The sequence below is a fragment of the Neodiprion pinetum genome, chromosome 2 (assembly GCF_021155775.2).
Source record: "Neodiprion pinetum isolate iyNeoPine1 chromosome 2, iyNeoPine1.2, whole genome shotgun sequence".
NCBI lineage: Eukaryota > Metazoa > Arthropoda > Insecta > Hymenoptera > Diprionidae > Neodiprion > Neodiprion pinetum.
The window spans coordinates 7440071-7467550 of NC_060233.1; the positions used below are offsets into that span (position 1 = coordinate 7440071).

General features: G+C 36.9%; 1 protein-coding gene across 4 annotated transcripts in view; it reads right to left on the reverse strand.

Moving 5' to 3' along the window:
* The window catches only part of mwh (multiple wing hairs), a 55368-nt gene extending 29426 nt beyond the window's left edge, over positions 1 to 25942 (reverse strand). Inside the window, exon 1 of one of the 4 annotated variants that reach the window (XM_046609710.2) lies at positions 24061 to 25942. In XM_046609710.2, the coding sequence (XP_046465666.1) occupies positions 24061 to 24269 (209 nt within the window). In that variant the 5' untranslated portion in view covers positions 24270 to 25942. Of the gene's footprint in view, positions 1 to 16172; positions 16525 to 18989; positions 19078 to 24060 lie in introns of those variants that run through there. The other 3 variants (XM_046609711.2, XM_069133255.1, XM_069133254.1) reach the window with 3 other exon arrangements.
* Between the last annotated feature and the right edge of the window lie 1538 nt (positions 25943 to 27480).

Below are 27480 nucleotides of genomic sequence, written 5' to 3' on the forward strand. Positions count from 1 at the left end.
GTGCCAGTATAAGATTATACGGATGAAAAATTGCTCAACATTCTTTTTATATGTAAAATTGTGGAAGATATACTTTAAAGAAATATTGCTGGCGACTGATCAATTAAAGAAGGAGAGTTAAAAAATGTCGGGTATGCGATTTTTTTTCAAGCAAATTTTTTTCTTCAGAAACTATATGTATAAAATATACATATACCCGTGTGGCTGGGTTAATCATTTTTAAACCGAAAAATGTGTTCGAAACAAATCACACTTACAACCTTTTTTAATTCTTCTCTTAAATTGCTGCAGAACCGTGAGACGTGACAAATTGGCAACGCTCGTGTCACGCGACTATTTCTAATTGCGCGACGGTCGAGGGTTTGAGAAAATTCCCCTATATATTTATTATCCCCTCTCGGTGCATTCTAAATTGTCTCATACCCACGTTCAATTCTGTCGAACCGTAATAATTACAACAAAGTGTTGTACCAACAACTGAAGTACAATTGGCAATGAAAAAATAAATGAAAAAAATAAAACAAATCGCGATTACACTCTTTCTCTGGAATCCGTGCGCAAACCGAGCGTGATAATTGAAATAATTGTACGTACAGACATACACAAAGACGTCCATCTGGAAATGATTGGACGTGATTCTCTAAACTAGAAAACGTGAAAATCTAGCGAAAACGCAACTTTTCATTTTCGGAATGATTCCAATAACTTTCTTTCTTTTTTCTCTGTAAACAGAGGAACGGGAAATTAAAAAAATTTCCGCAGTTGCATACATTATTATAAATTTTTATCCTTTCCACGATTTATATGTATAATTAACGCATACCCGCGAACGTCACACACAAATTAGCCCAGATACCAAGGTACGAGATATCTTCAGCTGCGCGTCGTTTAATATCGCGAATAAATTACACCTTCGCCTCGATTCACCTACTTGTCGTTATTCATTTTTCAAACTAGAAACGTAGCGCTGCAAGTACCGTATGGGTGCAAGGAAGAGATAAAAAAGTAAACGGCACGGATGCACACAGACAGGTAGAATACATATACATTCGCATTCGTAAATGATGGACTGCACTGCGATTTGTTATTTAGAATATCGTTCAGCCATGCGTGCAGAATCCTGCGCGTAATGTTAGCAAAGAAAAATCCGCACACGGGCCAAGCCGGAAATTGCCTCGTCGCTCCGTAACGGCAAACGTCGAGGAATTCAAATTATCTACCCTCCTCCTGACGTTGTCCCACATTTATCGGATCATCCTCGTTTTGCGAGGAAATTGTAACAAGTGGATCGACGCGTTCAAGCGAAACCAGACCGCCGTTTTAAACTGTCGCACGGATCTACCGTAAGATAAATAAATAAACGATAAAAATGCACCTGCATTGAGAATGTTTATACACAAGTCATTTCCCCCCCCCCCCCCCCCCCACTAATATTTTAAGTTTCATCAATTTTTTCTCTCTACCCTTTCTTTTTGCAAAAGTATAAAATACATAAAATAACTTCTCGTTACAGTCGTGAATTATTCTCAAATTTCGTGGCATTCCTTGACATTAAACAACCGGTACAATCATTCATAAAAAATGAATGATATATTCAAAATCTCATGTAATATGTAGTTGAAGAATTGGAACGTGGATAGTAAATTTGGCGTAGATGTTTTTAAAAATTTGCTCCGAAGACGTGACGAAAGATCGTTCTACGAGGAAAGTTCGAAAATAATTATTTTGCTCCTATAATATTAAATATTTGTCATTATTATCGAATGATTATTTATTGCCAAACTAGCATACCCGATTTCTCTAATATAACGATGATTCTTTCATTGATAACGTATTCATTCAAGTAGGATATTCGAAAAGAGAAAAGAAAGAAAAAGTATAACACAATTTACCTTGAATAGAGAAATTTTTAAAGCGCAGGTCAAGAGCCAAAAAATTATGTGCAAAAACAAGAAAAGGAATTAAAAAAAAAGCCACAATAAATTTCGTTGTACAGTTCCATATTTTATTTACATCCTCAATTGACGTATAAAAAAATATGATCCACATTTTACATAGGACGAAGTCAAAGCGACGATCGATAAAATATTACCGCAAATTCGGCCGCTCAGTTTTCTGCCCAAAAAATTTCCCTTCGATATTTCGTAGCACTGTTTCGTAAAAATTGCGTATTCCTCTAATATCTCGAGTGAAAGGGAGACGGAGTGTGAAAAAAAAAAAAAAAAATTTGCTGGCGTTACAGCGTCAAATGTTTGAAACAATGAAGAATCCATGAGTGTTAAATTTGCATTTTTAATACATGCAATAGACCGAAAGAAAAATAGGGTGTGGATAATAAATCTTCCTTCATGGGCGTGGCGGTCATTTCTTCTTCTTCTTCTTTTTTTTTTCTTTTCGTTGCGCAAATATTTCCGCGGTGTGAATATTCTCACATTTGCGAAACCGCGACAGACACACACACACACACACACACACCCCAGTGCCTTTTCTTCAACTACATTACACGTTGTACGAAGACAATAGCCGGTGTTGTTCTCGTTCGCCGGGTGAAATATATCGAGGCAAATGAAGCCAGAGATCGGTATAAATAATCACGAGGCGAACTGACGTTTACCGCAAGAGTAAAACCGTCGATTATCAGCTTAAACGCCTACTTTGTCGGATCCGTATTGCGGCTGGGGGTTTCACTGCAATTTCCGGGCAAATCTGCGGCAGGCTTGCCTGACTTTAATACGCGTCTGCATAGGCACTTTGAGCGCATGACCGAGCGAGAGCACGCGAGTCAGGAAACCGGTATTTAAGAAACCGGAAATTAATGTGCCGCGGTTTGACGCGCGTGTATCTCGATATATGCTCGCACTCGCATGCACGCGTGTTCGGAGAACAACGGTAACGCAGCCACGCGTGCGACTTACAAACGCTTTGTGCGTTACGGGACAAGCTGTTGAAAATACGGATCCGCGCAATTTAAGAGCAGGGAATTCCGTTCGGTTTCATTTCGTTCCAACTGATTTTGCTTGCACGGTTTCCTCGGCTTTTATTTCGAACGGTAACGAACCCGTCGGTTTTACTCGATTTCTTCGATCTCGTTTGATTTCTTATGTTTTCGTGCGGGTTCGTTAGACTTGGTTTTGAGACAAGCGCTGTGATAGTTCGACTCGAAATATTGAGTCGATTGGATTCGGCAAGGTTAGGCTACGCTTCGTTTTTTCACTTCAAATGATTTATCTCTACGCTTGATTTGGTTCGCCTCGGTTTAAGTTTGATTTCATTTGATATGACTTAATTTGATGCAACTTGATTTGACTGGATTTCGTTGCGTTCCGTTTTTTTTTTTTTAATTTGAAGTATGATCTCCATGCTTGATTTGGTTCGATCCAGTTTAGGTTTGATTTGATTCGACATGACTTGGTTCGATTCGGTTTAGATTTGATTTGATTTTATGCAACTTGATTTGACTTGATTTGGTTGGGATCGGTTTTTTTTCAATTAAATTTCAATAGCTTGATTTGGTTCGATTCGGTTTGAGTTTAATTTTGTTTGGTTCGATTCAGTTTAGGTTCGATCTGACATGACTTGACATATTTCCGTTTAATTTGATTTGATCGCGTTTCGTTTCTTTCGTTTTATTTCGAATCTTCTGATTTTTTTCTTCGATTTGATTCGAATAAATTCAGTTTAATTTGACTTCTTCCGACTTGGATTTCTTTTGAATTCGTCCAATTTATCAATTTGTCGAATTAAGTTTGCCCCAAAAGCAAAAGCAAACAGTAAGAAAGTATAAGCTGCCTGCAGTTCAATTCCACACGTATCCTCACGTTCGATAATATAATATTGTGCAGAATTGACAGACCGAAGTCTTGAAAATTCCCAGAACATCCGAAAACCGTGTGAAATTGAATTATTTCAAATTACACTAGCAAATTGCGAAGTAAGAACCGAGTGAGATAATTATTCCAATTCACACTCCAAATTTCGCTTTCCAATCGTATTTTGCGTCCGATATTATTTTTGCTGAAAAACTTAGGACGTCGGAATCGTGGGAATAATCGTGAGTTAAAAAATCTGCAACCACGAAGTACAATGCAATCCTGAATTACCGCAGTCGCACACTCGGCGGGATGCCGATGCGTTCCCTTCTTGGCGTCGTCGTATAAAATCAAGAATTCAAGCGACGTTCAGCGTCGATCAGCGTCATTAGCATACGAAATGCGTTACATCTGTTTCCACCCACTTAAATGCAAACCCTCGTATTCGCGGTGGTCCGTGTAAATTTATCGTCCTTTAGACTTTTACTTTCATTCAAGCAGGTGGGTATATATAATTTATAACGATATATTGTGTAAGAGAATCTCGTTGCGACCCGCGAACGAGAATCGTGTAGGTTCCATTATAATAAATTATTATGTAAATGAAAAAAAAAAAAAAAAAAAAATATGCACACAGATAATATGATCGATAAATATCTTACAATGTTTATCGTAAATTTCTAATGTTTCTTTCGTTTTTTTTTTTTATCCATCATTTGAAACGAACAGGTTTTCGCATAGATATATTTACCTGATATAATCGTTGCGATAATGTTCATTGACCAGATCCATTCGATGCTTACAAGCTATAATTGCGTAATATCAATTACTTATACTCAGATTACAGTAATCCATGACTTTTATCGTAGACATCTGTTGAATCTGTAGGAAAAAAAAAATTTCCACACAAATGTAAAAAAATTTGACATAAATTTTAAGCGAATATTAACAGCTGAGTTCTTAAAAAAAAAAAATAAATAAATAAACTCACCGTAAACGCGAAAGAAATTTACAACTTTCGCACTGTTTTCTTAACATTTATATCAATCTGTCGACGCGTTACGTGCAATAATTACCGTGGTAAAATTTTAATTTTTCTGTTATACAAACTGTGTAACGATACGCAATTAGTTGATAGAAGAAAATCACGACGCAAAACGTAAGATCCGCTTCCAAACCATATATTGCGTCTGTTATAATTTCAGAACAGATGATCGGAGTAAATGAAAAATTTCAAATTCGGTCAAGTACCTAATGAATAATTCCAGCGTTGATAGAAAAAGAAAAAAAAAAAAAAAAAGAAGAAATATTCACTGATACCGCGGCTAGAACGATCAGAAGAAAACCGTAACCTAAGCGTGATAATACATACATTGTACATTGTATATGTGTGCGAGTGTGCGTATAATTAAATCGCATTATACCTGTATATTTAGTCGATAAATCATTTCGTGTCGTAAATCGAGTGGTGATTTTTTTTTTTTTTTATTTTTTTTTTCAATCCATTTTCTTTTCTACTTCCACTCAATTTGCTACCTCGATTTTTTTTTTCCACCGGCCGTTTATAGCCTAGCAAAACTTTCCGACTCGTTGCGGATGAACGACTCCCTCGCTTCTACGCACGCCTATAAGATACCCTGCATCGGATCTGTAGCCTTGTATGAATACACTCGTTCTCCCAAAGAAAGAAAGAAATTTCTACACACGCGCATCTATGCCGTAGATAATCGCGAGCTATCAAATTTACACTGGTTGCAAGTTACGGCGTGCTGCTGAAGCGGCTTCTTCACGCGATGACGTATATTATTAACCATTCGACAATTCATATTACCTTTTAAACGTTTTCTTAGAGAGCATAACATCACGTACCTCGTTTTCCGTGCATTCGCCACCGGCTTGTGTAAAATACATCTATTGTATTATTGTTCGATTGTATAATGTTATAGGTATATGCCACTGAGAAAAATCTCATTTATTACGGTAACTAGAAAAATTCGGTGAAACAGGTATCGTTAAAAAACTGTTTGAATGTTTTTGGAATTACGAAAAACGAGGCACGCGTTACCATTTTGCACTATCGTCGATCTTTTTTTGGTTGTTGAAACGCTGAATCAGTTTATGAGGTTTACTCTACTTTTTTAGTTAAACAAGGCTTTAACGTCAATTTATTGTTGCACAATACAGCAACAGCGATCGTAATGAGAAAGAATAGTAACGGACACTAGACTTTCCGGCAACGGCTGGAAAACTAATTTTCACTTTCTACCTAGAACTACATTTTTCGATTGTGGTAAAAAATGAAAATAGTCAAGGACTGAGCGGTAATTGGAACTAAAAATTTCTCTCAGTGCGATGTACGTAATGACGTCTCAAAAACAAGATCGAAACCGGTATATAGCATGTATCCTTATAAGCACGCTGTAATTAGTCTAGTATTTTTAGTCTTTTTCTTCGACACATTCGTTATTTCCTTCTTTTCTTTTTTTTCTTCGCGGAAGAAAAATCGACTCGCATTTATTACGAGTGTAATTGCTCTGCATTTTTCGTTGCGTGTAATATCATTAATATCATAGATGTACGAGATTTTTTGTTGTTGTTTATAATCCGCGGCAAATAATGAATCTAGAATTGGAAAATTAGACGATATTTAAATTATTATATATAATTATGTATGAAAAAAAAATGTGGTAAATGAATTTTTTTTTTTGAAACCTATAATACCGGGCGAGCTACTTTCTTCAATGAGATACGATCGATTTGTCGTGTTCTCTCGTCTGCGAGAATTCTCACTTAAATTTCAGCCATTCAATAAGAATTTTCGCCATCACTGCTTTCTCGCAATTATTGTAGTAACAAGAATTTCAGTTTTTTTCAACATCAATCGGAGAGATTCTCGAAGTCAAGTTTTAGAAAAATATTCCACAAAAGTTTCGAGAAAACGTTTAGAAGTGAACGCAATATGTTGAAAATTTCCCTCGAGTATAATAAAATACTCGGTTTGTAAAATTATTGAAAATTCTACCCTCTCAGAGTTTCGATTCAAAATTGGCACAATATACAAAGATTGATGAGAATTTTTTTTTTTTTCTCACAACCTGTCAATTTATAAACGATTGATTCGCTCGTTCATAAAATGACTTTTCCTGTCTGAAACAATTGTGAAACAATTTTTCTTTCCCCTCTTGCTTTATAGCTACACATTCTTGAATGCTGTTTTTGTATAAACTTGAATCGCTGTTCGTTGCGTGAAGACGATCGCGTGCGAGTTAAAAATTTAAATATAGATGGATTTAATAATCACACTTGGACACATGGTCATTACGTACTAGACACGCACGTTAACTGACCTAGGATTGCAATTTCGTGCAATATGCACGACGGTATAATTCAAGAGGAAGAAACGAGAGAATCTGAGGATCTCAAAAAGAGCCACTGCGTTCGATACGTGGAATGGAACGAAATGGAATGCCGCCTATCTAAGGATGCACCAGACCTACAGTCAGGTTGAAAATGAATTAAAAAAACAGAAACAATACTGGCCGTATTTACGTAATAGAAAAACTCCCCCTGGAAAGTGGAAAAGAAACTTTCAAGAGACTAAATTTTGACTTGTTATTCCGTGCATTGTTTTATTGCCTCTTCACCGAAAATCTAATATACTTCGTCCGATTGCAACGAAAAATATCCTAACAATAATTTATCGATTAATATATCCTACGAATCGTCCGGAGGAAATATTTTCCTTCGTCTCATCGGTTGGTGAAAAATATTCAAAATTTCGAAACGTTGAATTTTACAAACAATGAAATTGAAATGGATCATTAAAATGGAAAATCTATCTCAGATGATTTTGTGATTTACGAATAATCAGAGATATTGTTCATCGAAATAGGACAAGCGATATTGATTTTTGTACGAAAAATTGCTAGAATAATGCGATTCATACGTTTACAGTTGAAATTCAGGGTTTTCAAATATTTTCTCAACCACGATGACATTTTTAGATAAAAGTACCATTCTCCCGATCCCATGTCTCATAGAATTTTTGACCCGACTGTACGTCCCAAGTAGGTACAATATCCTTAACACACGAGTATATATACGGCCATCATCCGCAGCTTCGGCATGAAACGAACGAGCGCTTAGTTCATGGAAAGTGAACGTGTTCGTTTAAATGGAGAAGAAGCTTTTTTCACTCGAATTTATCGCTTCGCAAGCACGATTCCGTGCACAAAGACCGTTTACCTTCGCGTATATATATATAAAATACCTACAACTTCTGTGCCGCGACGGTGATTTAATCAAACGGCAAACATGCTGGGATATGATTGTACAGTGACACTTTTTTACGCTCTGTTATTCGTTATACTCGCGGTAATTATTTCACACGCACGGCATATAAATCTCTCCGCAAACGATTTCGGGGCGAATTAAACAGGCGCTTTTTACACCAACGACGAACCATTGATCTAAATCTGACACTCGGGTTAATCGCAGCCACGTCATTTGTCTGAAATTATCAATCGTCGTTTATTCACAGTCGATGTTCGTGAGTTTAAAATTCGTTTCAACGTCAACGTCGACGTGACGTTTCGATCGAATTCTGCCCGATCGATTTTGGTAACAGCTTTCGAACGGATCTCTCGCCATATTTTCAATTTCGACTGTAATTTCATCTAACAAGACGAGTTATCCGCGATGATTTTTGACAGGAAGAAAAACTGGATCACGTTAAAACATTCATTTTCATTCTTTTGTAAACTCCATTTCAACAAGAATTTATATTTATTCTAAGGCTGTACCACGAGGAACAAGGGTAATAAATTTTATAAGCCTGCGATATTCTTGAATATGAATATTTCAATCTTTCGACAAACGTAAAAATAATTTTTACAACTTTGCGGAATGTGTTAATTGATAAAACACCATTTTATTTTTCTAGAAAGCATGAAACTCGTTCCGAGTGCTTGTTCGGAGAAGTGATCAGTCGCTGTTTCGGAACATCGAACTCCTTTTCATATGCAAAACACGTCGTGCGTCGAGATGTTCCGTTTTTTCTTTCTTTTTTTTTTTTTTTTCTTCTTCTACGCTCATTTTTTCGAGAACGAGAACGGTGTGATCAAAATATCAAAGTGAAACTATAAGCTAACTCTCTGTAAATCCACGTTTCTTCTTCCACCGCGGTGGGGTAAAAATTTCTCAGTAAAACAAGTAAAAAATAAAAATAAATTAATCCAACCACAGATGATAAGTAGCTCGTAATGAATAACAAATAACCGAAAAAAGGGTGTTAATTTTCTCCGAAAAATGACCGTTCAATTATACAGTACCTGGAGTAATTTAAAATGTTTTAGGAAAATTTAGGAAACCTGTTTCAAAATAATACAACTTCAGAATTACTCTAGCTTCAAATTCGACGGGGGAAAAAAAAAGTCTTTCTCATTTGACTTTGAATCACAACAAGCGATCAGCTTGTCCCTAATACCGAAGGAAACGAACATATTCTGCATTTGTTTTTACTTGAATATCGGCGAGAAATCTTCATGAAACGAAACGAAACGAAGTCCTTGCTTGTAAAACATCGTCATAACTCTCTTCTCGCGAAATCGGTATCAGATACGAATAATTCGTTGCAAACATTGAGTGCACGATCTTTTTGTATCAGATTGTCTTGTAGCCTGATAAATTCTTGAACCTATTAATTTTAGCCAAGTTGCCCGTAAGCTATATTTTATCTTTCTTTCCGTATTTTCTATTTTATTTGTACTCCTTCTCCTATCATTTTCTGTACACGTAAATTTCCCATGACCTGTACACAGGCCCCGGCACAATAAACGTATTCTATTCTATTCTATTTTTCAAAACATGAACACGTGTCTCACAATTAATTTTTCTTTTCCGGTAACAGCTGTAAAACTAATTTTCATTTTCTACCTGGAACTAAATTTTGTCGATTGTGGTAAAAAATGAAAATAGTCAAGGACCGAGCGGTAATTGGAACTAAAAATTTTTCTCAGTTTTCACCTCGGTATCGCAACGTTACAATATCACCTACGCATTGTGCCGATGATGGAACGGACGCCGTTACGAATCTTTGGTTACACAAAACGGGTCCTTGACGCTGGTTTACACGCACTATCGTCTCGAAAGAGGATAACTGTATATTTTTCATACAGATACTACATAAATACATACATACGTACATACAAAACGGGACGTAAAAACGCTCGGCACTTACAGAAATTACACAGATATACAACACGCGCGTTTCATAGGCACAAACGCACCACTTTAACCGCGTATATCACACATGTATATTATAATGATACGTATGTTTCGTTATATACATGGTGTCCGAAAACAAAGTGGGCAAACTGATAGAGGCGGTCGTAAGGCTGAGTAAATTGTGAGGTAAGAATGACCAAAACTAATCAATTATTTTTCATCGCAATCAGTTTTCGTTTTTCTGCTCTCATTAACGACGCAATGCAACATCAATTTATGTATCCGACTAAAGTATAAATTATCGTCATTGTCTTACTTACCAAGAACCTATTTGATATAATTAGCGAAAGATAAGTGAATATTTTCTCCTGATATTGACAAAATATTTTGAACGAAACTGTAAATCATCGGCAAAAATTCAACACGTCAAGAGGTAAGTATTTTCGTTTGAAATTCGTATAAATTTGAAAGCTTTATATTTCGCATCGGCAGTCGAGCACGCTTGCAAACAAGACGAATGAAATGAAATTAAAAAATTTCAACCGAAAGCATTTCCAACGTCAAATCGTACCCCAAAAACCAGTCGTTACATAACCATTATTTTTTTTTCAACCACTCGTATCTCGCGAACGCGACTTTGTAGACCACATTTTCTTCGGGTTAATTTACTCGGTTCGACCCCCTCTATTACCCCTATCAGTTTGGAGTCACTTAGCTCCGGGACACCCTGTATAACACAATAATTCACTCACACTCGAGGTAGAAAAGCCGCAGACTCATTCCGCCGATGATTACAGACTTCGGTATACGTAGAAATCGTTCGTTCGTAATATAAGCCGGCTGTCGTCGCCGTTTCTTCGCACTTTTTTTCGTCGACGACTGGCCGGTGCAAAGACGATCGCAATTATATTTTTTTAATCATTTTTCTTATTCCGTTTTTCCTAACATTTATCGTTACACGTTTACACCGGTACAACATACGTTATTGTCGAATCCTTTGATTCAGGGTGCCGATTTTTTTGCGATTTTAGAAACGATCGTAATTTTCACGATGTATTCGTGATCGATTCAGATCCTATGATGATAATGATGTAAATTATTCCGATCGATTTATGCAAAACAAGAATATACGTATGTATGTATATTTTTGGACGATTTCACGGCGCAAACGAAACTTATCGAGGAAAATGACAACCGTTTTTCTTCTTACAAAATGACGTAGAGAAATTCCTTAGCGAGGTTCCGTTTTTAACGTGAATTTACAAATAAAACTTTCTAATTTTATTCGAATTACGTTTAATTGGGATTTCAAACGCTTTCAAAGCAATTAATCAGTCTTAATTTGAAACCAGTAATGTCATTCAATCGCCTTCATGCAAATTCGAATTTTAATATCGAACGCGGCCTCTTCATCGGAACGGTTTAGTTCAAGTACCGTTAGTTTCGCACATTTTTAGCAAATCGAGACACTAGATTTTCCTCAAAGTATGCAGTATATTTGTAGGTACTAAAGGATTTATTTCGGTTTTAGGAATCTTCCAAGCCTAAATTCTACGGGTTTAATTTGCCTGGTAGTATAATAATTGTGACGCGCATAATATATGCTTATATATGAATGTATATATATGAGGCATTCCATCGCGATGCAACCTGAGTCTAACCCTTTGATTTTATTTATTTATAAGCAGCATGCGTGTAGAGCGCACAAAAAAAAAATCATCTTTCACTGAGTTTTAGTTTTTCTTGGAGCATTGGTTTGATATTTACCGTTCCTCAAAATACAAAGTACCAATTTCCAAATAAATAACTCTAATCGAACGATTTTCAATCATCCTCGTGAATTCTTTGTTAAAAAAAGAAAATCGTGCGACTCAGATGTGTTTAAACTTTCAAAAATATACCGTTATATTTCACATTTTTTTTTCTCTCACTTTTCGATTACTTCTTTTGCCTGTAGCTTCTAAATCGAAAGCACAAAAGCTAGAAAAACCGAATTAAATATGAATTTGTATGCTTTAAATTTATATCAAATTCGATTTTACGAACTTTTTCTAACCTTCTAACCTGAGACTTGCCCTTAAGATTTTTATTTTTCAACCAATAATTCACGAGAAGAATTTACAATCAATCGATTGGGGCTATTCGTTTGAAAATTAGGTTTTCATGTTTTTGGGAGGAGTAAAAATGAAAGCCGTGATCAAAAAATCTAAAACCCGGTGAAAAATAGCCGATGATGAGGGCCACGTGTTCGTTGCTTTGGTGTGGAACGCCTCATATATACCTAACGAAATGATTCCTGTAGAAAATGAGAACTCCATAGCGATTGGTAATTCGCAGAATACGTTGTATATATTATAACATGCATGTATATTGTATATACATATGTATATATATATATATGTGTATATATATGTATGTATATTTGCGACAAGAAACTTGTCAACAACTTTGACGCTGGGCTACGTCTTGCCGTTTGATTGGTCGATCAAACATAAATCGATTTATAGTCCCAGTATATTAAACCCGAAATGAAATTTCGACCAAACCATCATTCGAAAAGTCGATTTAAATACGTCTATCGTGGCGTGTAGGTATAATTTATACCTACGTACCTGCTCACGCGCTTCGATATTCGTTTCGCTAATTTTATGTCTTTATTGAAGGAAAGAGAATAACAAAAAAAAAAATAAAAATCGAAGAAAGAGAGAGACGAGAATGACACGGTCCACGACCATACAGCTACTAGGCAAATTTGCCAAAATATTCCGTCGCGTTCCCGTTTGTTCTTTCCGCGTTTCCATACGCACGCAAAATATTATACAGATATACATATGTATACATACATAGGTGTGAAAGAAGAAAGAGAAAAAAGTTCAAATAATTTAAAATAAAAAAATCTCCGGCTAATCGAAGCCAACGGTAATTTAGGTGTATCCTAAACATGCAAATTTCGAAAAGGTATCGAGCATGCCCGAACGCGGTAGATCGCGAGTGTTATTCAGACACGCCTTGAGTCGTCTCACACCTAGGTGCGAATTCAGAAAGAATTAATAAACAGTCAGCAATACCGTTCAGGTACTGTAAAACGCAGCAATGCAGGACACGGTCGTGCATACCTCGATGTAATATCGCTGCGTTATCTCCGCTTGGCAAATTACTATCATACTTAAGCGTAGCAGCTGCTCTATACGGCAAAGCTAAACTGCGTCTAAACGGTTCTCGAGCTTGCCGCAAAAGAGATCGAACCCGCTTTAATCTTTCGCCGCTAATGTAACCGTACACCGCACGGTTCCGTGACGTATCCTTTACGGGTATAAAATCTTTCGTATCACCCTGTATGCAACATTGTTCCAAATTCCCACCACCGACGCGATTACACGGAGGGAAAAAATTCTTCGAGTCGAGTGACGTTTCCTCGATTCAACTAAACGCGGCCGATTACTCGTTTAATTCGACAAAATACTTTTGTCTTAATTTAATATAGAATTAAATCAAGCCTTTGAACGATCAATTTATTCCACACAACACGAAGTGAGTTTCTTGAGGTAATGTGAATTTTGTGCATCAAGAAAATGTGTGATTCAAATGACAAAACAATTTCATTGAACGCACCTCGATCGTTGTACATGTTATAGAAATACGAAATTTTTGTATCAAAAAGAAATTGAGCTTGTTCCAATTCATGTTGCGTCGATTCAAGAGTTAAACGGTTATATTTGTTGTTACAAAAATCTTTCGCAGCGACTGAACATTCGAAGGTATTCGAGGGTAGAAAACGTATTCTTCGAAAGATATCATTTCACTCGGAAGCATGTAGGATTTAATCGACATTTAATTTAAATCTATTTTGTTGTTTAAAAAATTTCTTCACCACGTGTAGGTACTACCATCAACTTTTCGAAGTAACGATGTACATTCGTGAAAACTGAAAAATTGATGAGAAAATAGAGGAGTGGATTGTGTAATTATAATGATCTGATTGCGGAGCGAATTCCAATGGAAAAACATAGAATAAAAAATGCAAACAAATTGTTTATTGGCCGAGTGGCGACTCGTGAAGACGTTGAATGGACTGGTTAAAAATAATATTTCCGAAGAAAATTAGCACGGAGAATTATTTCCCATTTGTAGAAAGTTGGGAAATTTCATCTAATTCGTGAAAGAGCGTAAATACATAAGGCGATATGCACACGCGGTTATAACCTTGCTTTAAGGCAGCCTGCAGTTATGGGGTATGTTGCACACCTATACAAGGACTTGGCTTAAGTGCGTGGAAAAATTAAAGACACGGTTATAACAACATCTACCACCAGCGTATAACGAGTATAAACAAATCGCGTTTCAGAAAGCGTGCAGTACCTACACAGTTAATTATCGTTACGAGAGGCGCAGCAACAACGTGTTGGTTACACAGATATTCTAATAACTGACCATGAACCAGTTCAACGACAAAACGACGCTGCTTTTACGACTTGACGGAAAAAACATCGCAATTTCAGAAGAAAGTCTCTAATGTGACCGGACAACATTGCTGGTAACATATAAATCCGTTTCCATTATCATCCGCTGCTGCTTTTTTTCAACGCATTTTGAAACCGATCCTCTGATTCAAGTATTGGCTAACGCTAAAACAGAGGTAGACCATTCGGAGAAACGTTATCAAATTTTTACGAAGCGCGTGCTCAAAGCCAAAACGCCGCCTGCTTGAGGAACAATGAAAAATTGTCTTTGAAACGAGGCGTTAATAATTCATGAATTGCCAAATAATAATATCTTAGCAAATGTAATGTTTATTGCATGCATTTAAGAAGAAAGACAATATATAATGTATTTAATACCTAACGAATAACGAATTCACGTTTTACTTAACACGTTGACGTGTATTGATAATTAATATATAATAAAGTAGAAACAAATTTATCAGGATGTGGTTATAAATGGCGTTTCTGCCATTATCAGGTAACGAATCGATTTGCCGATAAACTTTTGAAAAAGCGTTGGCCGACGTCAAAAAACATTAGCGTGCGAAACAAGCAAACGTTGCCAATCGTTATCACCAGAGATGGGATAGAAAAATTTGCAAAAAATACGTTACAACTTTAATACTTGAATTAATTTTTGTTTCTCTTTTCGAACTCGTTTCGTCAACGGCGTTAAAGCCGAGGCTCATTGTCAGACCTTGTTCCATGAAGAAAAAGAACACATCGCTCCGATCCGTAAGAATCGAATGTGGGAAACGAAGGATCTTGATATTTATAACACCAACAGGACGTCGCAATTATCCAAGACCCGCGGCATTGTTTCGCTTGCGTAAGAATCCGACGTTTGACGAGTTGTTTTTTCGCTCACGTTACGCCATCGTAGAACGTACAAGACATTCCGGGTACCTTCGGACAGCGTTATTAATCTTGCCAAATTTTCGCCCACGCGAGTTGCATAAAATGATCGTCGAGAATTCTTTTACAATACATTTTTTACTCCGATGATGAATTATACCGCGGATTCGAACGAAGGTCTGCTGTATTCGAGCGTCCTCGATGACGATTCAACGCTCTCTCAATTCTCAGGATCGTTTTAACGGTGTGGTACGAAAAATCGGCAGGGTTGAAAATTAAAGTCCCGTCAAACTGAAAGGCTGGTTTTTTCTTACTCTGAGAAAAATTTTTAGTTCCGGTTACAGCTCAGACCTTGACTATTTTCATTTTTTACCACAATCGACAAAATATAGTTCCAGGTAGAAAATGAAAATTACTTTTGTATGTATTACCGAAAAGTCTAGTATCCGTGACTATTCTTTCTCATTACGATCGCTGTTGCTAGATTTTCTTGCAACTGTTGCGAAAATTTAACGCTCGTGCAAGAATAAATCGACGTTAAAGCCTTGTTTGACTAAAAAAGTATAGTAAACCTCATAAACCGATTTTGCGTTGCAATTGCCAAAAAAGGATCGACGACAGCGCAAAATGGTTAGGCGTACCTCGTTTTTCGAAATTCCAACAATATTCAAACAGTTTTTTTCAACGATACCTGTTTTACTCATTTTTTCCAGTTACTGGAAGAAACGAAATTTTTTCTCATTGTACCCCGTACTACATTCAAACAAGAGCGATCGCCGCGTATATCGAATCGGTTACTCACCCGCGTGTAATTCGGATCCACGAAGTGTATAAGTACCGTTTTCGACGTACAAAAGCGACTCGGCTTATCTCGATCTTTTCCGATGCCGGTTGATTGTGATTGAAATAATTACACGTCCATCTAGCCTAACGGTATACCCTGCACATCCATGCGCCGCCATTTCTGATCAACAATTTCATCCCGTTCTTCCACTACGGCAACCCGAGGGCTTCGAGCGATTATGGGACAGTCACTCCTTCCTTGTTTCAATCGTATACGTAATATACGTGTGGAATTCCATGCGGATCCGCCAATCGTATGAGCCTCACGATTTCTGCTTTTGTTTAAAACAATTTCCGCTATTCTCCCAGATCTGAAACAGTACCCTGAATTTTACCCTGATTTTTAGCCCGGTTCTATTGCAGAGATTTTGGTGTAGTTTTTTTTTTTTTTTTTTTGCACAATCCACTTTTTTTCATCAACCTCATACTGAAACTGGTCTAGAAATGTTATGACCGAAGAATACAAGTTTTGAGAATTTTTTTAGGAATTTTTCAGATCGTTTAAACAATAATTTAGTTGATAAAAAAATTGAAAGCGGTAAAAAACATTTTTTTAAAAATCCGTCCATCATGGATCCGGTCTTGAAATATTTGGCAAGCTACAGTTTTCGACAATAAGAATTTAAAAAAAGGTTCAAAATCGGTCTCAGTAATAAACCAGTCGAATGAAATTTTTTTTTTTTTCTTTAAATCAGAGTACTGTTTCAGAGCTGGTAAAAAACGGGGAAAAATTTTTGAACAAAATCAAAACGCGGTGAGGATCACACGTTGGTCGGTTTCGCATGGAATCGCCGATGTATAATAAAACCCGCACGCAGCGAATCAATCCGGAAAAGGAATAGAATTCCGCACGATTCCATCGATCAGTGAAGAAGACCGACATTATTGTTAAGAAAATGGCTGCTTTAGACGGTTTATTGCAGTGAATTTGCTCCCGGTATTATAAATTGCCGGGTACAAAAGCACGCGGGAAAACCGGTGACTGGCATCCTCTTTTTTCTTCAGGTTATATACATTAACGCGTAAATCTTCCGAGGCCAATAATCCCGGCGGCTGGTTTATAACGCGAGCTGGTAGGTTTTACACGCATACATATATATATATATATATATATGTGTGTGTATATATATATATATATATAGAGAGAGAGAGAGAGAGAGAGAGAGAGAGAGAGAGAGAGAGGATAACCTACAGGTTTCCGACTCCTTTCCGCAGCTCATCATTCTCGGAATAGAAAGATCCTTTTGAAAATATACACTCTGTACATAATTACATTGTTCATGGAAATATTTAATTACAACAAAAGAAACAGGAATTCATGAGATCAATTTAAGTGTATCAAAACTTTCGACAGGTATAATTATATACTTTTTTTTTTTTTACTTGTATTTCAATTATTGTTAAAAAACCTAAAATCAGATCGGGCAAATTTTTACACAGTTTTTCATTTTCACGAAGAACAAAGAATATTCATGAAATTTGAGCAGAGTTTAAATCGCATTCGCTAATTACATTGCAGTTTATAATTATCTTAAGCCTTAATTAAAGGCTCACGGTTTTCGGATAGTATTATACGAAGCCTAATCCGACTAGCGGATCATTAGACTTAGAAAACTTGTATCACAACGCATAATTCATTTTACACTTGTATTTATCACGTGTAAATAAGAATTTTTTCCTCATTTTCTCACAGTCGAAAAATCCATCGTGCGGAATGTATTATAAACGATGATCGGAGCTTTTTTTTTACCTCCTTGTAGAGGATGAATTAAAAAAAAAAATAACAGTGGCAGTATAATAATATAATAATACATCCTATCTAATGTACGAAGGTTTGATGTACGCACTCAACAAGCTTATAAATATACGCATGCTCTACACACAAAGGTCCGGAATGCGTCAAATCGCGTGCCGACAAACGTCGATTTTCTCACACTCCGGCTCATAACGAGGAAGACAAGTACAATATGAAAATTGGATACAATAAGAGACGTATGTTATATACCAAAGGTATTTAGCTATTTATTGTACGGTATATTCTCAGTCTCGTTTGTCTTGCATATATTGCCAGTTGTAACCGTGTATTACAATTAGAGGGATAATTTACTTGATTGTTGCAAATTGTTAAGGCACAATTGTTATCCGATTCCCGGAATCACACGCGACTTCTCAAGGAGACGACGTTATCGTACAGGTACAATATTTCAACGATCGTTGTTGCTTTCATTGAATTTCACAAATTATCATTCAATAATATTGATAATAATTTTATGCCTCGAGATGAAAAAAAAAAAAAAAAAAAAAAAGAAAGGAAAAAAATAACGTATTACCGTTACTCAACTTTCATATCGAATTAATATCACGATACGTACGATGTACAAAAATTGGACCACCGATGCACGCGATTTCGGAATTTAAAAAAAGTTTGAACAATGTTCTTTCCTTTTCTTTTTTCATCAATTTCTTGATAATTTCTTATATCTAGCATCGAATAGAGACCCGTCAAACGATATTCAAATCAATCTCAATTTTTCATGAAACGATTTTTCTTTTTTTTTTTTCGATACATCAGATTTTTTCCGAACTTACAGTCTGAAATTAACCCTGTATCAAGAATAAGAATATTGAAAATTTAAAACGTTGAAACGAGACGAGTCGTCGATACTCTACTTAGATCAAAGTTTTCGTCCCTGGATCCTTGTCGTAATTCAGTTGAGCGTGGACTCGATAATGTATAGAAAACAGGTAAGCGTGTCGAGATGAAAAAAATTATTACCTGTTATTTTTGCTGGTCACGCCCGGCTTAAACTGGCCCATCCATGCCACAAATCACATGCACGTAAATGTGAAAAACAAAATTGCAAAAAAAAAAAAAAAATAAAAAAAAAAAAAAACGAAACGGTCCTCACCGCGAACGTTTATTCTCAATCCTCACGCAGGTACGTATGCAACGTACGAAGGGAAACGTTCCATGAACGGGGATAATAATTCAACGCGCAGGTATATAAAGCGCAAAACGGCGCGCGAAGAAAAAAAATTTAAAAAAAAAAATAAAGAAAAAAAAAAGAACCACACACAAGCATCTACCGCATCTGCTTTCTTCGATCATATGATGAGAAAAAAAAAAATAAAAATTTGCGAAAACGAACACGAGAGCGGCGACATCGTCGTCGATCGACGCGTGACCCAAACTCCCGAATCTCGGGCTGCTATTCGCGAGCGAATCGCGCTAATCGTTGATCGAAACGGTGATTCGGCTCGTCCTCAGCCGCGGCACAAGAGACGCGCCTGTTCTCGTGACAGACGCCGTTTCACTGATAGAACGTGGGGCTTGAGCATGGGGATTGGGGCGGCACCTGCAACCGCATCGTCGTTCTATCCCCGTCTCGAGTCGAGTCGAGTCGAGAAGCCTGGATGGAGGAGGGGGAATGCCAGGGTTCGCCTCTATCCGTATCAGCTCGATCATCCCACGTATCAAGTTCACCTGCGAGCCTCGATCTCTTCCAATTAGGCATCTTGCGGCTCTGCGAGGTTCGGACCGGGGATTTTTTAAAGTCGGTTCGGAAAACTTCGTTCGACGATGAACGGGTCGTTTGAACGCGGGCCAAACCCAAAGTTTTGGCATCTCTGTTTTTTTATTTATTTTTTTATTTTTTTTTTTTTTATTTCGAAAATCGGATAACGAGCCGTTCTGATTTGCGCGCCTAATTTGGAGAATTGAACGGTCTTTGGGAAATAAAAAAAAAAAAAAATTGTACTTTTGGCGGTGAGGTAATTACAAGATTTTCGATCGAGAATTAATCTACGGGGTCGTGAAAAACATCGGAAGACTGGCATCGATCGGTCGGTAATTGAAAAACAAAACAAAAAAAAACAAAAAAACTCGCCCTTTTATAAGAACCGCCTTTTCACTGTGATTCGGAAAGGGAAACGTCGTGGAATTTCGAAGAAAATTCCATAAGAAAAGGGCTGAAAAAATGTGATACTCGAGTTAATCTACTTCGTTCAAGATCGTAGAGTAAGTGAACAAGACGATAATTTTGAAATTTTTGCGCTGAGAAAACAATATTCGTTTATACCGTGCTAATGTTTCACGCTACGAAATAATTGGAATTTGGTTTGAATTGAAAAAAAAATCAATTTCTTTCCCGTGAGAAAGTTTGTCATTTTCAACTTCTACAAAGGTGTAAATAATTTTTGTGCAATTAGGTACCGTATCCAATCGAGTTTCGAATCTGTACATAACAACGTCATTCGTTTTAAATTCGTTGAGAAGAGTTTATTTATTGTTAAAAAACGCGTATACGGATATAACGAAATAAATGTTATGTTATTATTGTGAAATTTTAGTTAAACCAAATAATGGTCGATACAGAAATTTCTTAGTAGTTAAGAAATCATATTCGGTTCACCTAAAATTTCATAATAATAACAAAACATTCATTTTGCCATATCCAAATATACGTTTGTTAAAATTACAGAAAGTCTTTTCTCAGTGTTACGGTAATTTGTATTGATAAATTTACAAACATTAGTTTCGACATCTACCAGGAATGTATTACGTACAGAAATTGAACGAGACTTTACGGAGACAATTTAAAGAATCGTTGTCAGGATAAATAATTCTATCAATGACGCACCGTCAAATTTTCGTCTAAACCATAGTGAAAAATCCATTATGAGGCTGAAATTGATGACACAGGGAATACAGGCAGACCGCGATGTTTCCAAACGGTAAATTATAATTTTAGCGTCGCTGCAGCCAAACTTTCGAATAACAAACGAGTCTTGTGCCGAATTGACAAATCATCATCGCGACTTGAATTCCGGGTTCGGAAGTGATTCGCGATCAAGCTGGAATAGTTTTTCAGATCTGATATAATTACGAGGTGATCTTCAAATAACTGTGATCAACTTTCTATCTCGAAGCTGGTCTGTTCGCTGTTAACCGAGAGTCGTTTGGAGATGAAAGTATAATATTATTGTATATTCGTCGTGAAAAATACAAGCTAACCATTCGAGCCTAACTAGGAATAAAAAATTCCTCAATTTGCAGGACATGTGCTATGTAATGAATGAAAATTTATTAATACAGTACCGAATACATTTGTCGTTAGAATTTTAGTTATTCAATATTTAGCTACGCTTTGATGCAGTTAAGTAGAATTTTTTATTTGTTTTTTATTCTCTTATCGAATCTCCAAATTTTTAATTATACCCTTTCAAATCACGCGTCATAATTATTAAGCAAGTGGTAACGATAAATAAAAACGATATCGATATACTCAAGGCTACCTGTATATTAGCTACAGTTTACCGGATGAATATTCAAACGAACCCATCCATCTTAAGTGCTGCTATTTCAAGTGAATATTGTACAGCCAATTCATCATCGAAGATGGCACTTTTATTAAAATAAGCATCGTTGAAAAAGATGAAGCATCTCGCTATTAACAGGTGATTTTTTATCCTCGGTTGAAAAGTACCAATGGAGAAAAAGAGATATAGAGAGAGAGAGAGAGAGAGAGAGAGAGAAAAAAAAGGGAAACAAAAATGAAGATATACTTATTGTGAGACAAGCCGGGCTGTAAAAAATTTGACAAATATTTGCCATCCGCACGCAATTTTATTCATTTACGTACAACCCGTAAAGAATTTCAATCGCGTATTTTCAAATATTCCGATTTACCGGGAGTATCGTAAACCGAAAATTGACTATAATAAATTCCTGCCGTATTTTATTTCCTTATTTTATTACCTTATCGCCGACGCAAACGCGTTTTTTATAACCCATAAGTAATACTAACGCTAGAAGCACGTAATACTTCAACAATTACACCAAACTGTAACGCGTTATAAAATTTACGCTGTGCTTACACAATGTATTACGATGCAGCTGAAAATATTTATTACGTTAAAAAATAATCTCCTCCGCTTGTTGATTTTTCGTGTTTTTCGTTTCTTTTTTTTTTCTATTAATTTATTTTCTCCTCGACGGGTAAACAATGTTAATTCTGTTTGATATTAAATTTCGAACTAATCGCAAGAATTCGTTGACAAGTTATAGTCGTATTTCATGTTTCTGTGCAGAAAAAGGAAGAAAAAAAAAAAAAAACGACTACGCATTTTACACGGCAAAAAAACTGTCATAACTGTGATGAACGATTTTGTATCCGCGTGACGAAGAAGTTTAAAACTGATTGTCTCGCGTTGCATTGCAAAAGAATGCAGCGGCGTTTTTTTATCATGACTAGTTGCACGTACGTCGGATATATGCACGTGTACTCTTTAATATATTCGGCTGATTCAAATTCATACAGCTTGCAGTAACCTGAGTCGTAACAAGCCGCAGGTGCAAGTGACTGTCTTCACATCGTGTATCTTAATTAAGGGGAGAAACATGATACAAGAATGTATTATCGACATATCTTATACGAAATAATATTATTCTAATATTAATGTACATAATATACGTATACACAAAAGACGATAGTTAAATTCGAAGTTATTTTCGATTCCCGTTCAAACATGCGGTACCGTGGAAGTTGAAACATGTAAAATGAATGCGAACGTTGATTATTTTAATATGTTTATTCAAAACAAACAGAAGTTAATGCGTTTTCATAACGTACACGTTTTCAAACGACCGAAGCATGAAAGAAAAAAGACAATCATGTAGCTTCTACAGTTAGAGATTCTCACTCAAGAACAAGGAATCGAGACTGTCGAACGCGTTTTCACGCGACAAATTACATCATATATATTCAATGAGAAAGTTCCGATAGAAAATTAGTCTTGGATGTGCAAAACAAAAAAAAAATAAACGAAAAAAAATAAAATAAAGATTAAGAAACGAATATGAGACCGAACGAAATACAATATTAACAAGTTAATCTACACCGTACACGTGTGGTTTATAAAAAGAAAAAAAAGTAATCAAACGAAAGTGATGGTATGCAGCTATTTGCCACTGTGATTATAATTATTCTTATTTATTTTTAACTTACTTTATTTTTATCGAACGACGAATGTAATAATATTGTACCATTGTATAATGCGAATGGTAAAATCGTTGATCGCTATCTTTCTTCTTTCTTATCGAAAGAACGAACCCCGCGACGCTTAAGTGTGCGCGCGTGTGTGAAAGAAAGTAGAAAAAGAAAAACTAAAAATTCAAATAAAATTCGCCTTTGGCAAAGAATTAATTACTTCGCGCGATAAGCAAATCTTTGTTACGCTATACGCGTATGCATAACGCGACGTAAGTTGTATCATGACATCGTAATAACAATAAGTGGATAGCTCACGCACGAATTTCAATAGTGATTACATAATATTATTCGATAATCATTCGACCGTTCGTGATGTTTTACGTGTGACAGCTGCTGCAGGAAAAATCGTATTAGGTTACACGTTCGCTCGTTAGAAAAAAAATCCTTCAATTCGAGCATATTATTAAAGTCGAAGTATCAGAACCCCTGCAACTGTTGCAAGATAAAAATATTGTGCATCGATAAATTTTTACTGAACGGAAACACGCGAACTGCATAAACGGTGCAAAAAAAAAAAAATGTTCGGCATTCGACTAAATTAAAATTCTGCGTTATACGAATGATTACTTTTTGAAGTGAGCAAAGATTCTCTGTAGATTCTAATATTGTACATTACAAGCAAGAAGATACTGAAACTTCTTCGCACGACAAACGGATAACGAGCGTAAGTGAATACGAGAAACAGAAACGGCGGGGTCGATAAAACAGAACGATTATCATTCGGGATCTATTTTACCGAACGAAGGTAACGCCCTGTCTTACCAACGCTAGATAGGGCAGATTTTTCCTAGTTACCTGTCGAACGAGAAACTCTCCTGCCGGTAACAGCAGCCGGCGCAGCCGCTGCATCTCGAATTTAAATCGGTTTCGCGATCGGTGTCTTCGTATCGTTCCTCCTTGCCGGCACTTCGGTGTTCGACGACGATGCTCCAGGTTCGATGAATCAGGTAGAACAGGTAGAGCGGCCTCCGAGGTCGAGACGGTTGCGATTTGGCATTTCCCATGATGAAAAATTGCACTCACTTGTTAATTCATTTGCACACCGTTTGTCCGACGATCGGAGATTGTTAAACGAAAAATTAAAAATACTCCCGAAAAAATAGGTTTACTAATTGTTCACCGATTGTCTCTCGTTATTATTGAAACTGACCTTCCTCACAACTCGGCTCGTTGCAGCGTTCCCGTTTTCTTCGATGCACAGCTTTTACAATTTGTTACATCTCATCGCGGTATGACCGACAGGTCACTCGCGACCCGCGAGTTTCTGGACCACAATTTCCGCATACTGGTAAGTCGAAGCAACGGGTATACCTGACACGGCTATGCGAAACGCCGGGTCGAAGAGATTAAATAGAATTTAATAACCCGTCTATACATGCGGGTATAACTGTTAACGAACTAAATTTTTGGACCACGATTTATATCGTTGACAAGTAAATCACTTCGCGTCCACGGACCAACTACAACAGTTTTTGATCGAGAATTTGAAAAGATCAACGTTTGCGCCGCAGATTTTGCAAGTTAACGAATTGGACGAATTAATACGGTTCCACTCACCATATCGTGAGTACCTATTTATACATATATGCATATATGTGTAATTTATACGTCAATAACGATATATTTTTAGCCGCGCTATATAAACGATCCGCGAATAGAAATCGGTAAAGTTTAAACGATCACGGCACAATACGGTTTGCGCAATATCCTGACGCAACGACAAGAGTTTATAATGAGATTAAAAATCGATTCCGAACCTGCTTGCGGACGATAATTATTTGAAATCGGAAATTTGCACGTCGAACACACGCGTCGCATTGTTCACTTGATTTTCGTTCAAATTTACCGGCTACACTTTTTTAATCCACGTAATATTTTCCAACGTTCTTATCGCAGATGCGCAGTTTTATCCATGCGATTGATAAATATTTGAACGCTGCATAATACATGTATTACAACACGTCATCAACGAGTGTGAAACTCCACGATATATGCATATCGTTTATATTACAAAGAAGAAATCTGACTGGAATACAGGCATGGTTGAAAAATTAATTACAACCACGTTATTCAACTGTAAATGTATTCGGTCAATTGCAACACTTCGCACTTCGTTCGCATAAAAGTTAACGATAAAATTAAGAATACAGACATTCCGAACGCAAAACGTTATTTATATAATCGTCCGATCGAGCGGAAACAATATATTGAAAAAACTTCACCACTAGCATTGATATTATTATTTCAACTATTATTATCGTCCATTTTATTATTCATCCGTGACGGGTCGCCCTCGTTATTAGGTACACTTCGTAGAAAAATTAATCCGCCAGTGCGGAAAAATTGCGCGAACAGCGATCCGTAGTATTTAAAAATTGCGGAATAGAGAGATAGACGGAAACGTGTTTAACCGGCGATCCGACTCTGCTGGATTGACTCTATTTTTACTGTTACTTTATTCGAGTGAACCTTTTAACAGGAGCTGCTGGAGGCTCTCGGAATCAGGTTTTCTGGCGTCAATTTGTTAAATTTGTCGCTCGAATGCCCGCGCGCGATTCGCTGGCCCGATTGGATCCATGATCCATGCACGCATGGAGGCTAAAAGCAACGGCTGTGATTTCAATTTGAAATCGTTACACCGCCGCTGCTGGCCGGCTGCAGCTTAGCCGAGGATTCGAAACGAACTGCTAGTGAATGCTACCGCAGCTTTAGGAGGGTATTGGGTCTGCCTTTTCAAGTACAACTTGACGTCGGAGTTGCACCGCTCACCTGAGTAGGTACAGCGAGCACCATTATTACGGCACGCCGCTGATTCCTTCGTCCTGATCACCGGACTCTGGGTCAACTCGCGACCTGCCGCAACCCGGCCTTTTACTTCGGAGGTCAAGCCGAACGCGCAAATCGGCCAATTCGCCGGAGGAAGGATCCGGAGGAGCGTTGCTGGAGGATCGATCCGTCTGTTCGTCGTTTTTCCGGAAACTGGTACCAAGTGCCAAACGAGGACTTCGGAACCGAGTGTTAACGAGGAGGGGAGGACGTACCGATCAAAAAATCTAAGGACGAATCAAACGACAGCGTTTCATCAGTTTCAACGCGTTTTCATTACAATACTTTTTTAAAAAGACCGAACGAATCTACGGTTTCGATTTTGGTCTCGGTCAAAAATTAATTTTGTACCTACACTGCGTTCAGTAAATTAAGTGATTTAGTAACAAATTGAAGTGTTTCGTTTAATCGAATCGAATAATTCGTTACAAAGCTAGGAAACACTAGATTTCACGGTATAATGGAAATTTAATTAAATTTCAACTTACAACTGCGCAAGTTTTGGTTTAAAATCGTATTTCAGTCGGACTCTAACTTTTTATCAAATTCACGATGTATCGATTTATACTCGTGTTATTCAAATTTTCAACAAATAATTTTCGTCGCATATATTTAAGGGGTGTTATTTTGTTTACCTTCACATGATATAACGCTGCGCTCTTTGCGATATAATATGTATTATGTTTTTTCTCAGATATTTTCTGATTATGTCAGGTTAGTCATAATGTTTAAATTTGTATTACACTTGTCATTTTTTATACATACGATTGATCACCCGATGTACGTTTTGAAAATTCTCTACACGATGAAGATTGAGAAGCGTTTCAATTTTGATTACAGAATCTGAAAATGACGAGCGTTTTCAAAATTGCAATTTATTTCCTTCACACGTACGCGAATTTTAAGCTTTGATATTTCGCAACATTTTTTTTCATTCATTCGAAATACCAGCGATTAAATAAAAACAGTCTGAATCGTACATTCGGTATTTCGAATACGAATTTGACGCTAACACGCAACATTTTTCACTTCCCTGGAAAAAGCAATTTGTCCAGCCCTGAATGGCACCGCAGAGTATAAATTTTCCGCATCGTTGTAACGTCGGATGCCAATGAATGGGTTGTTTGGTATATTACAAGCGTACCTAATACTCGTCAGCGGCATCTCCATAATGTGCAAGAGTTGTACGTACCTTTTGTACATGTACCACTGTCGACTCGGTGACGCAATAATAGGTGCGCCAATTTTACATTATAGGTATAATGTGTGTACATTATGAACCGGTGTGTATTTTGTTGAAGATTTTATCGCAGCGCACTTCGAGATATAATCACAGAACCGATCGGGTAAAAGTTCTGTTTGATGTACAGTAATTTCTAATAATTTCAT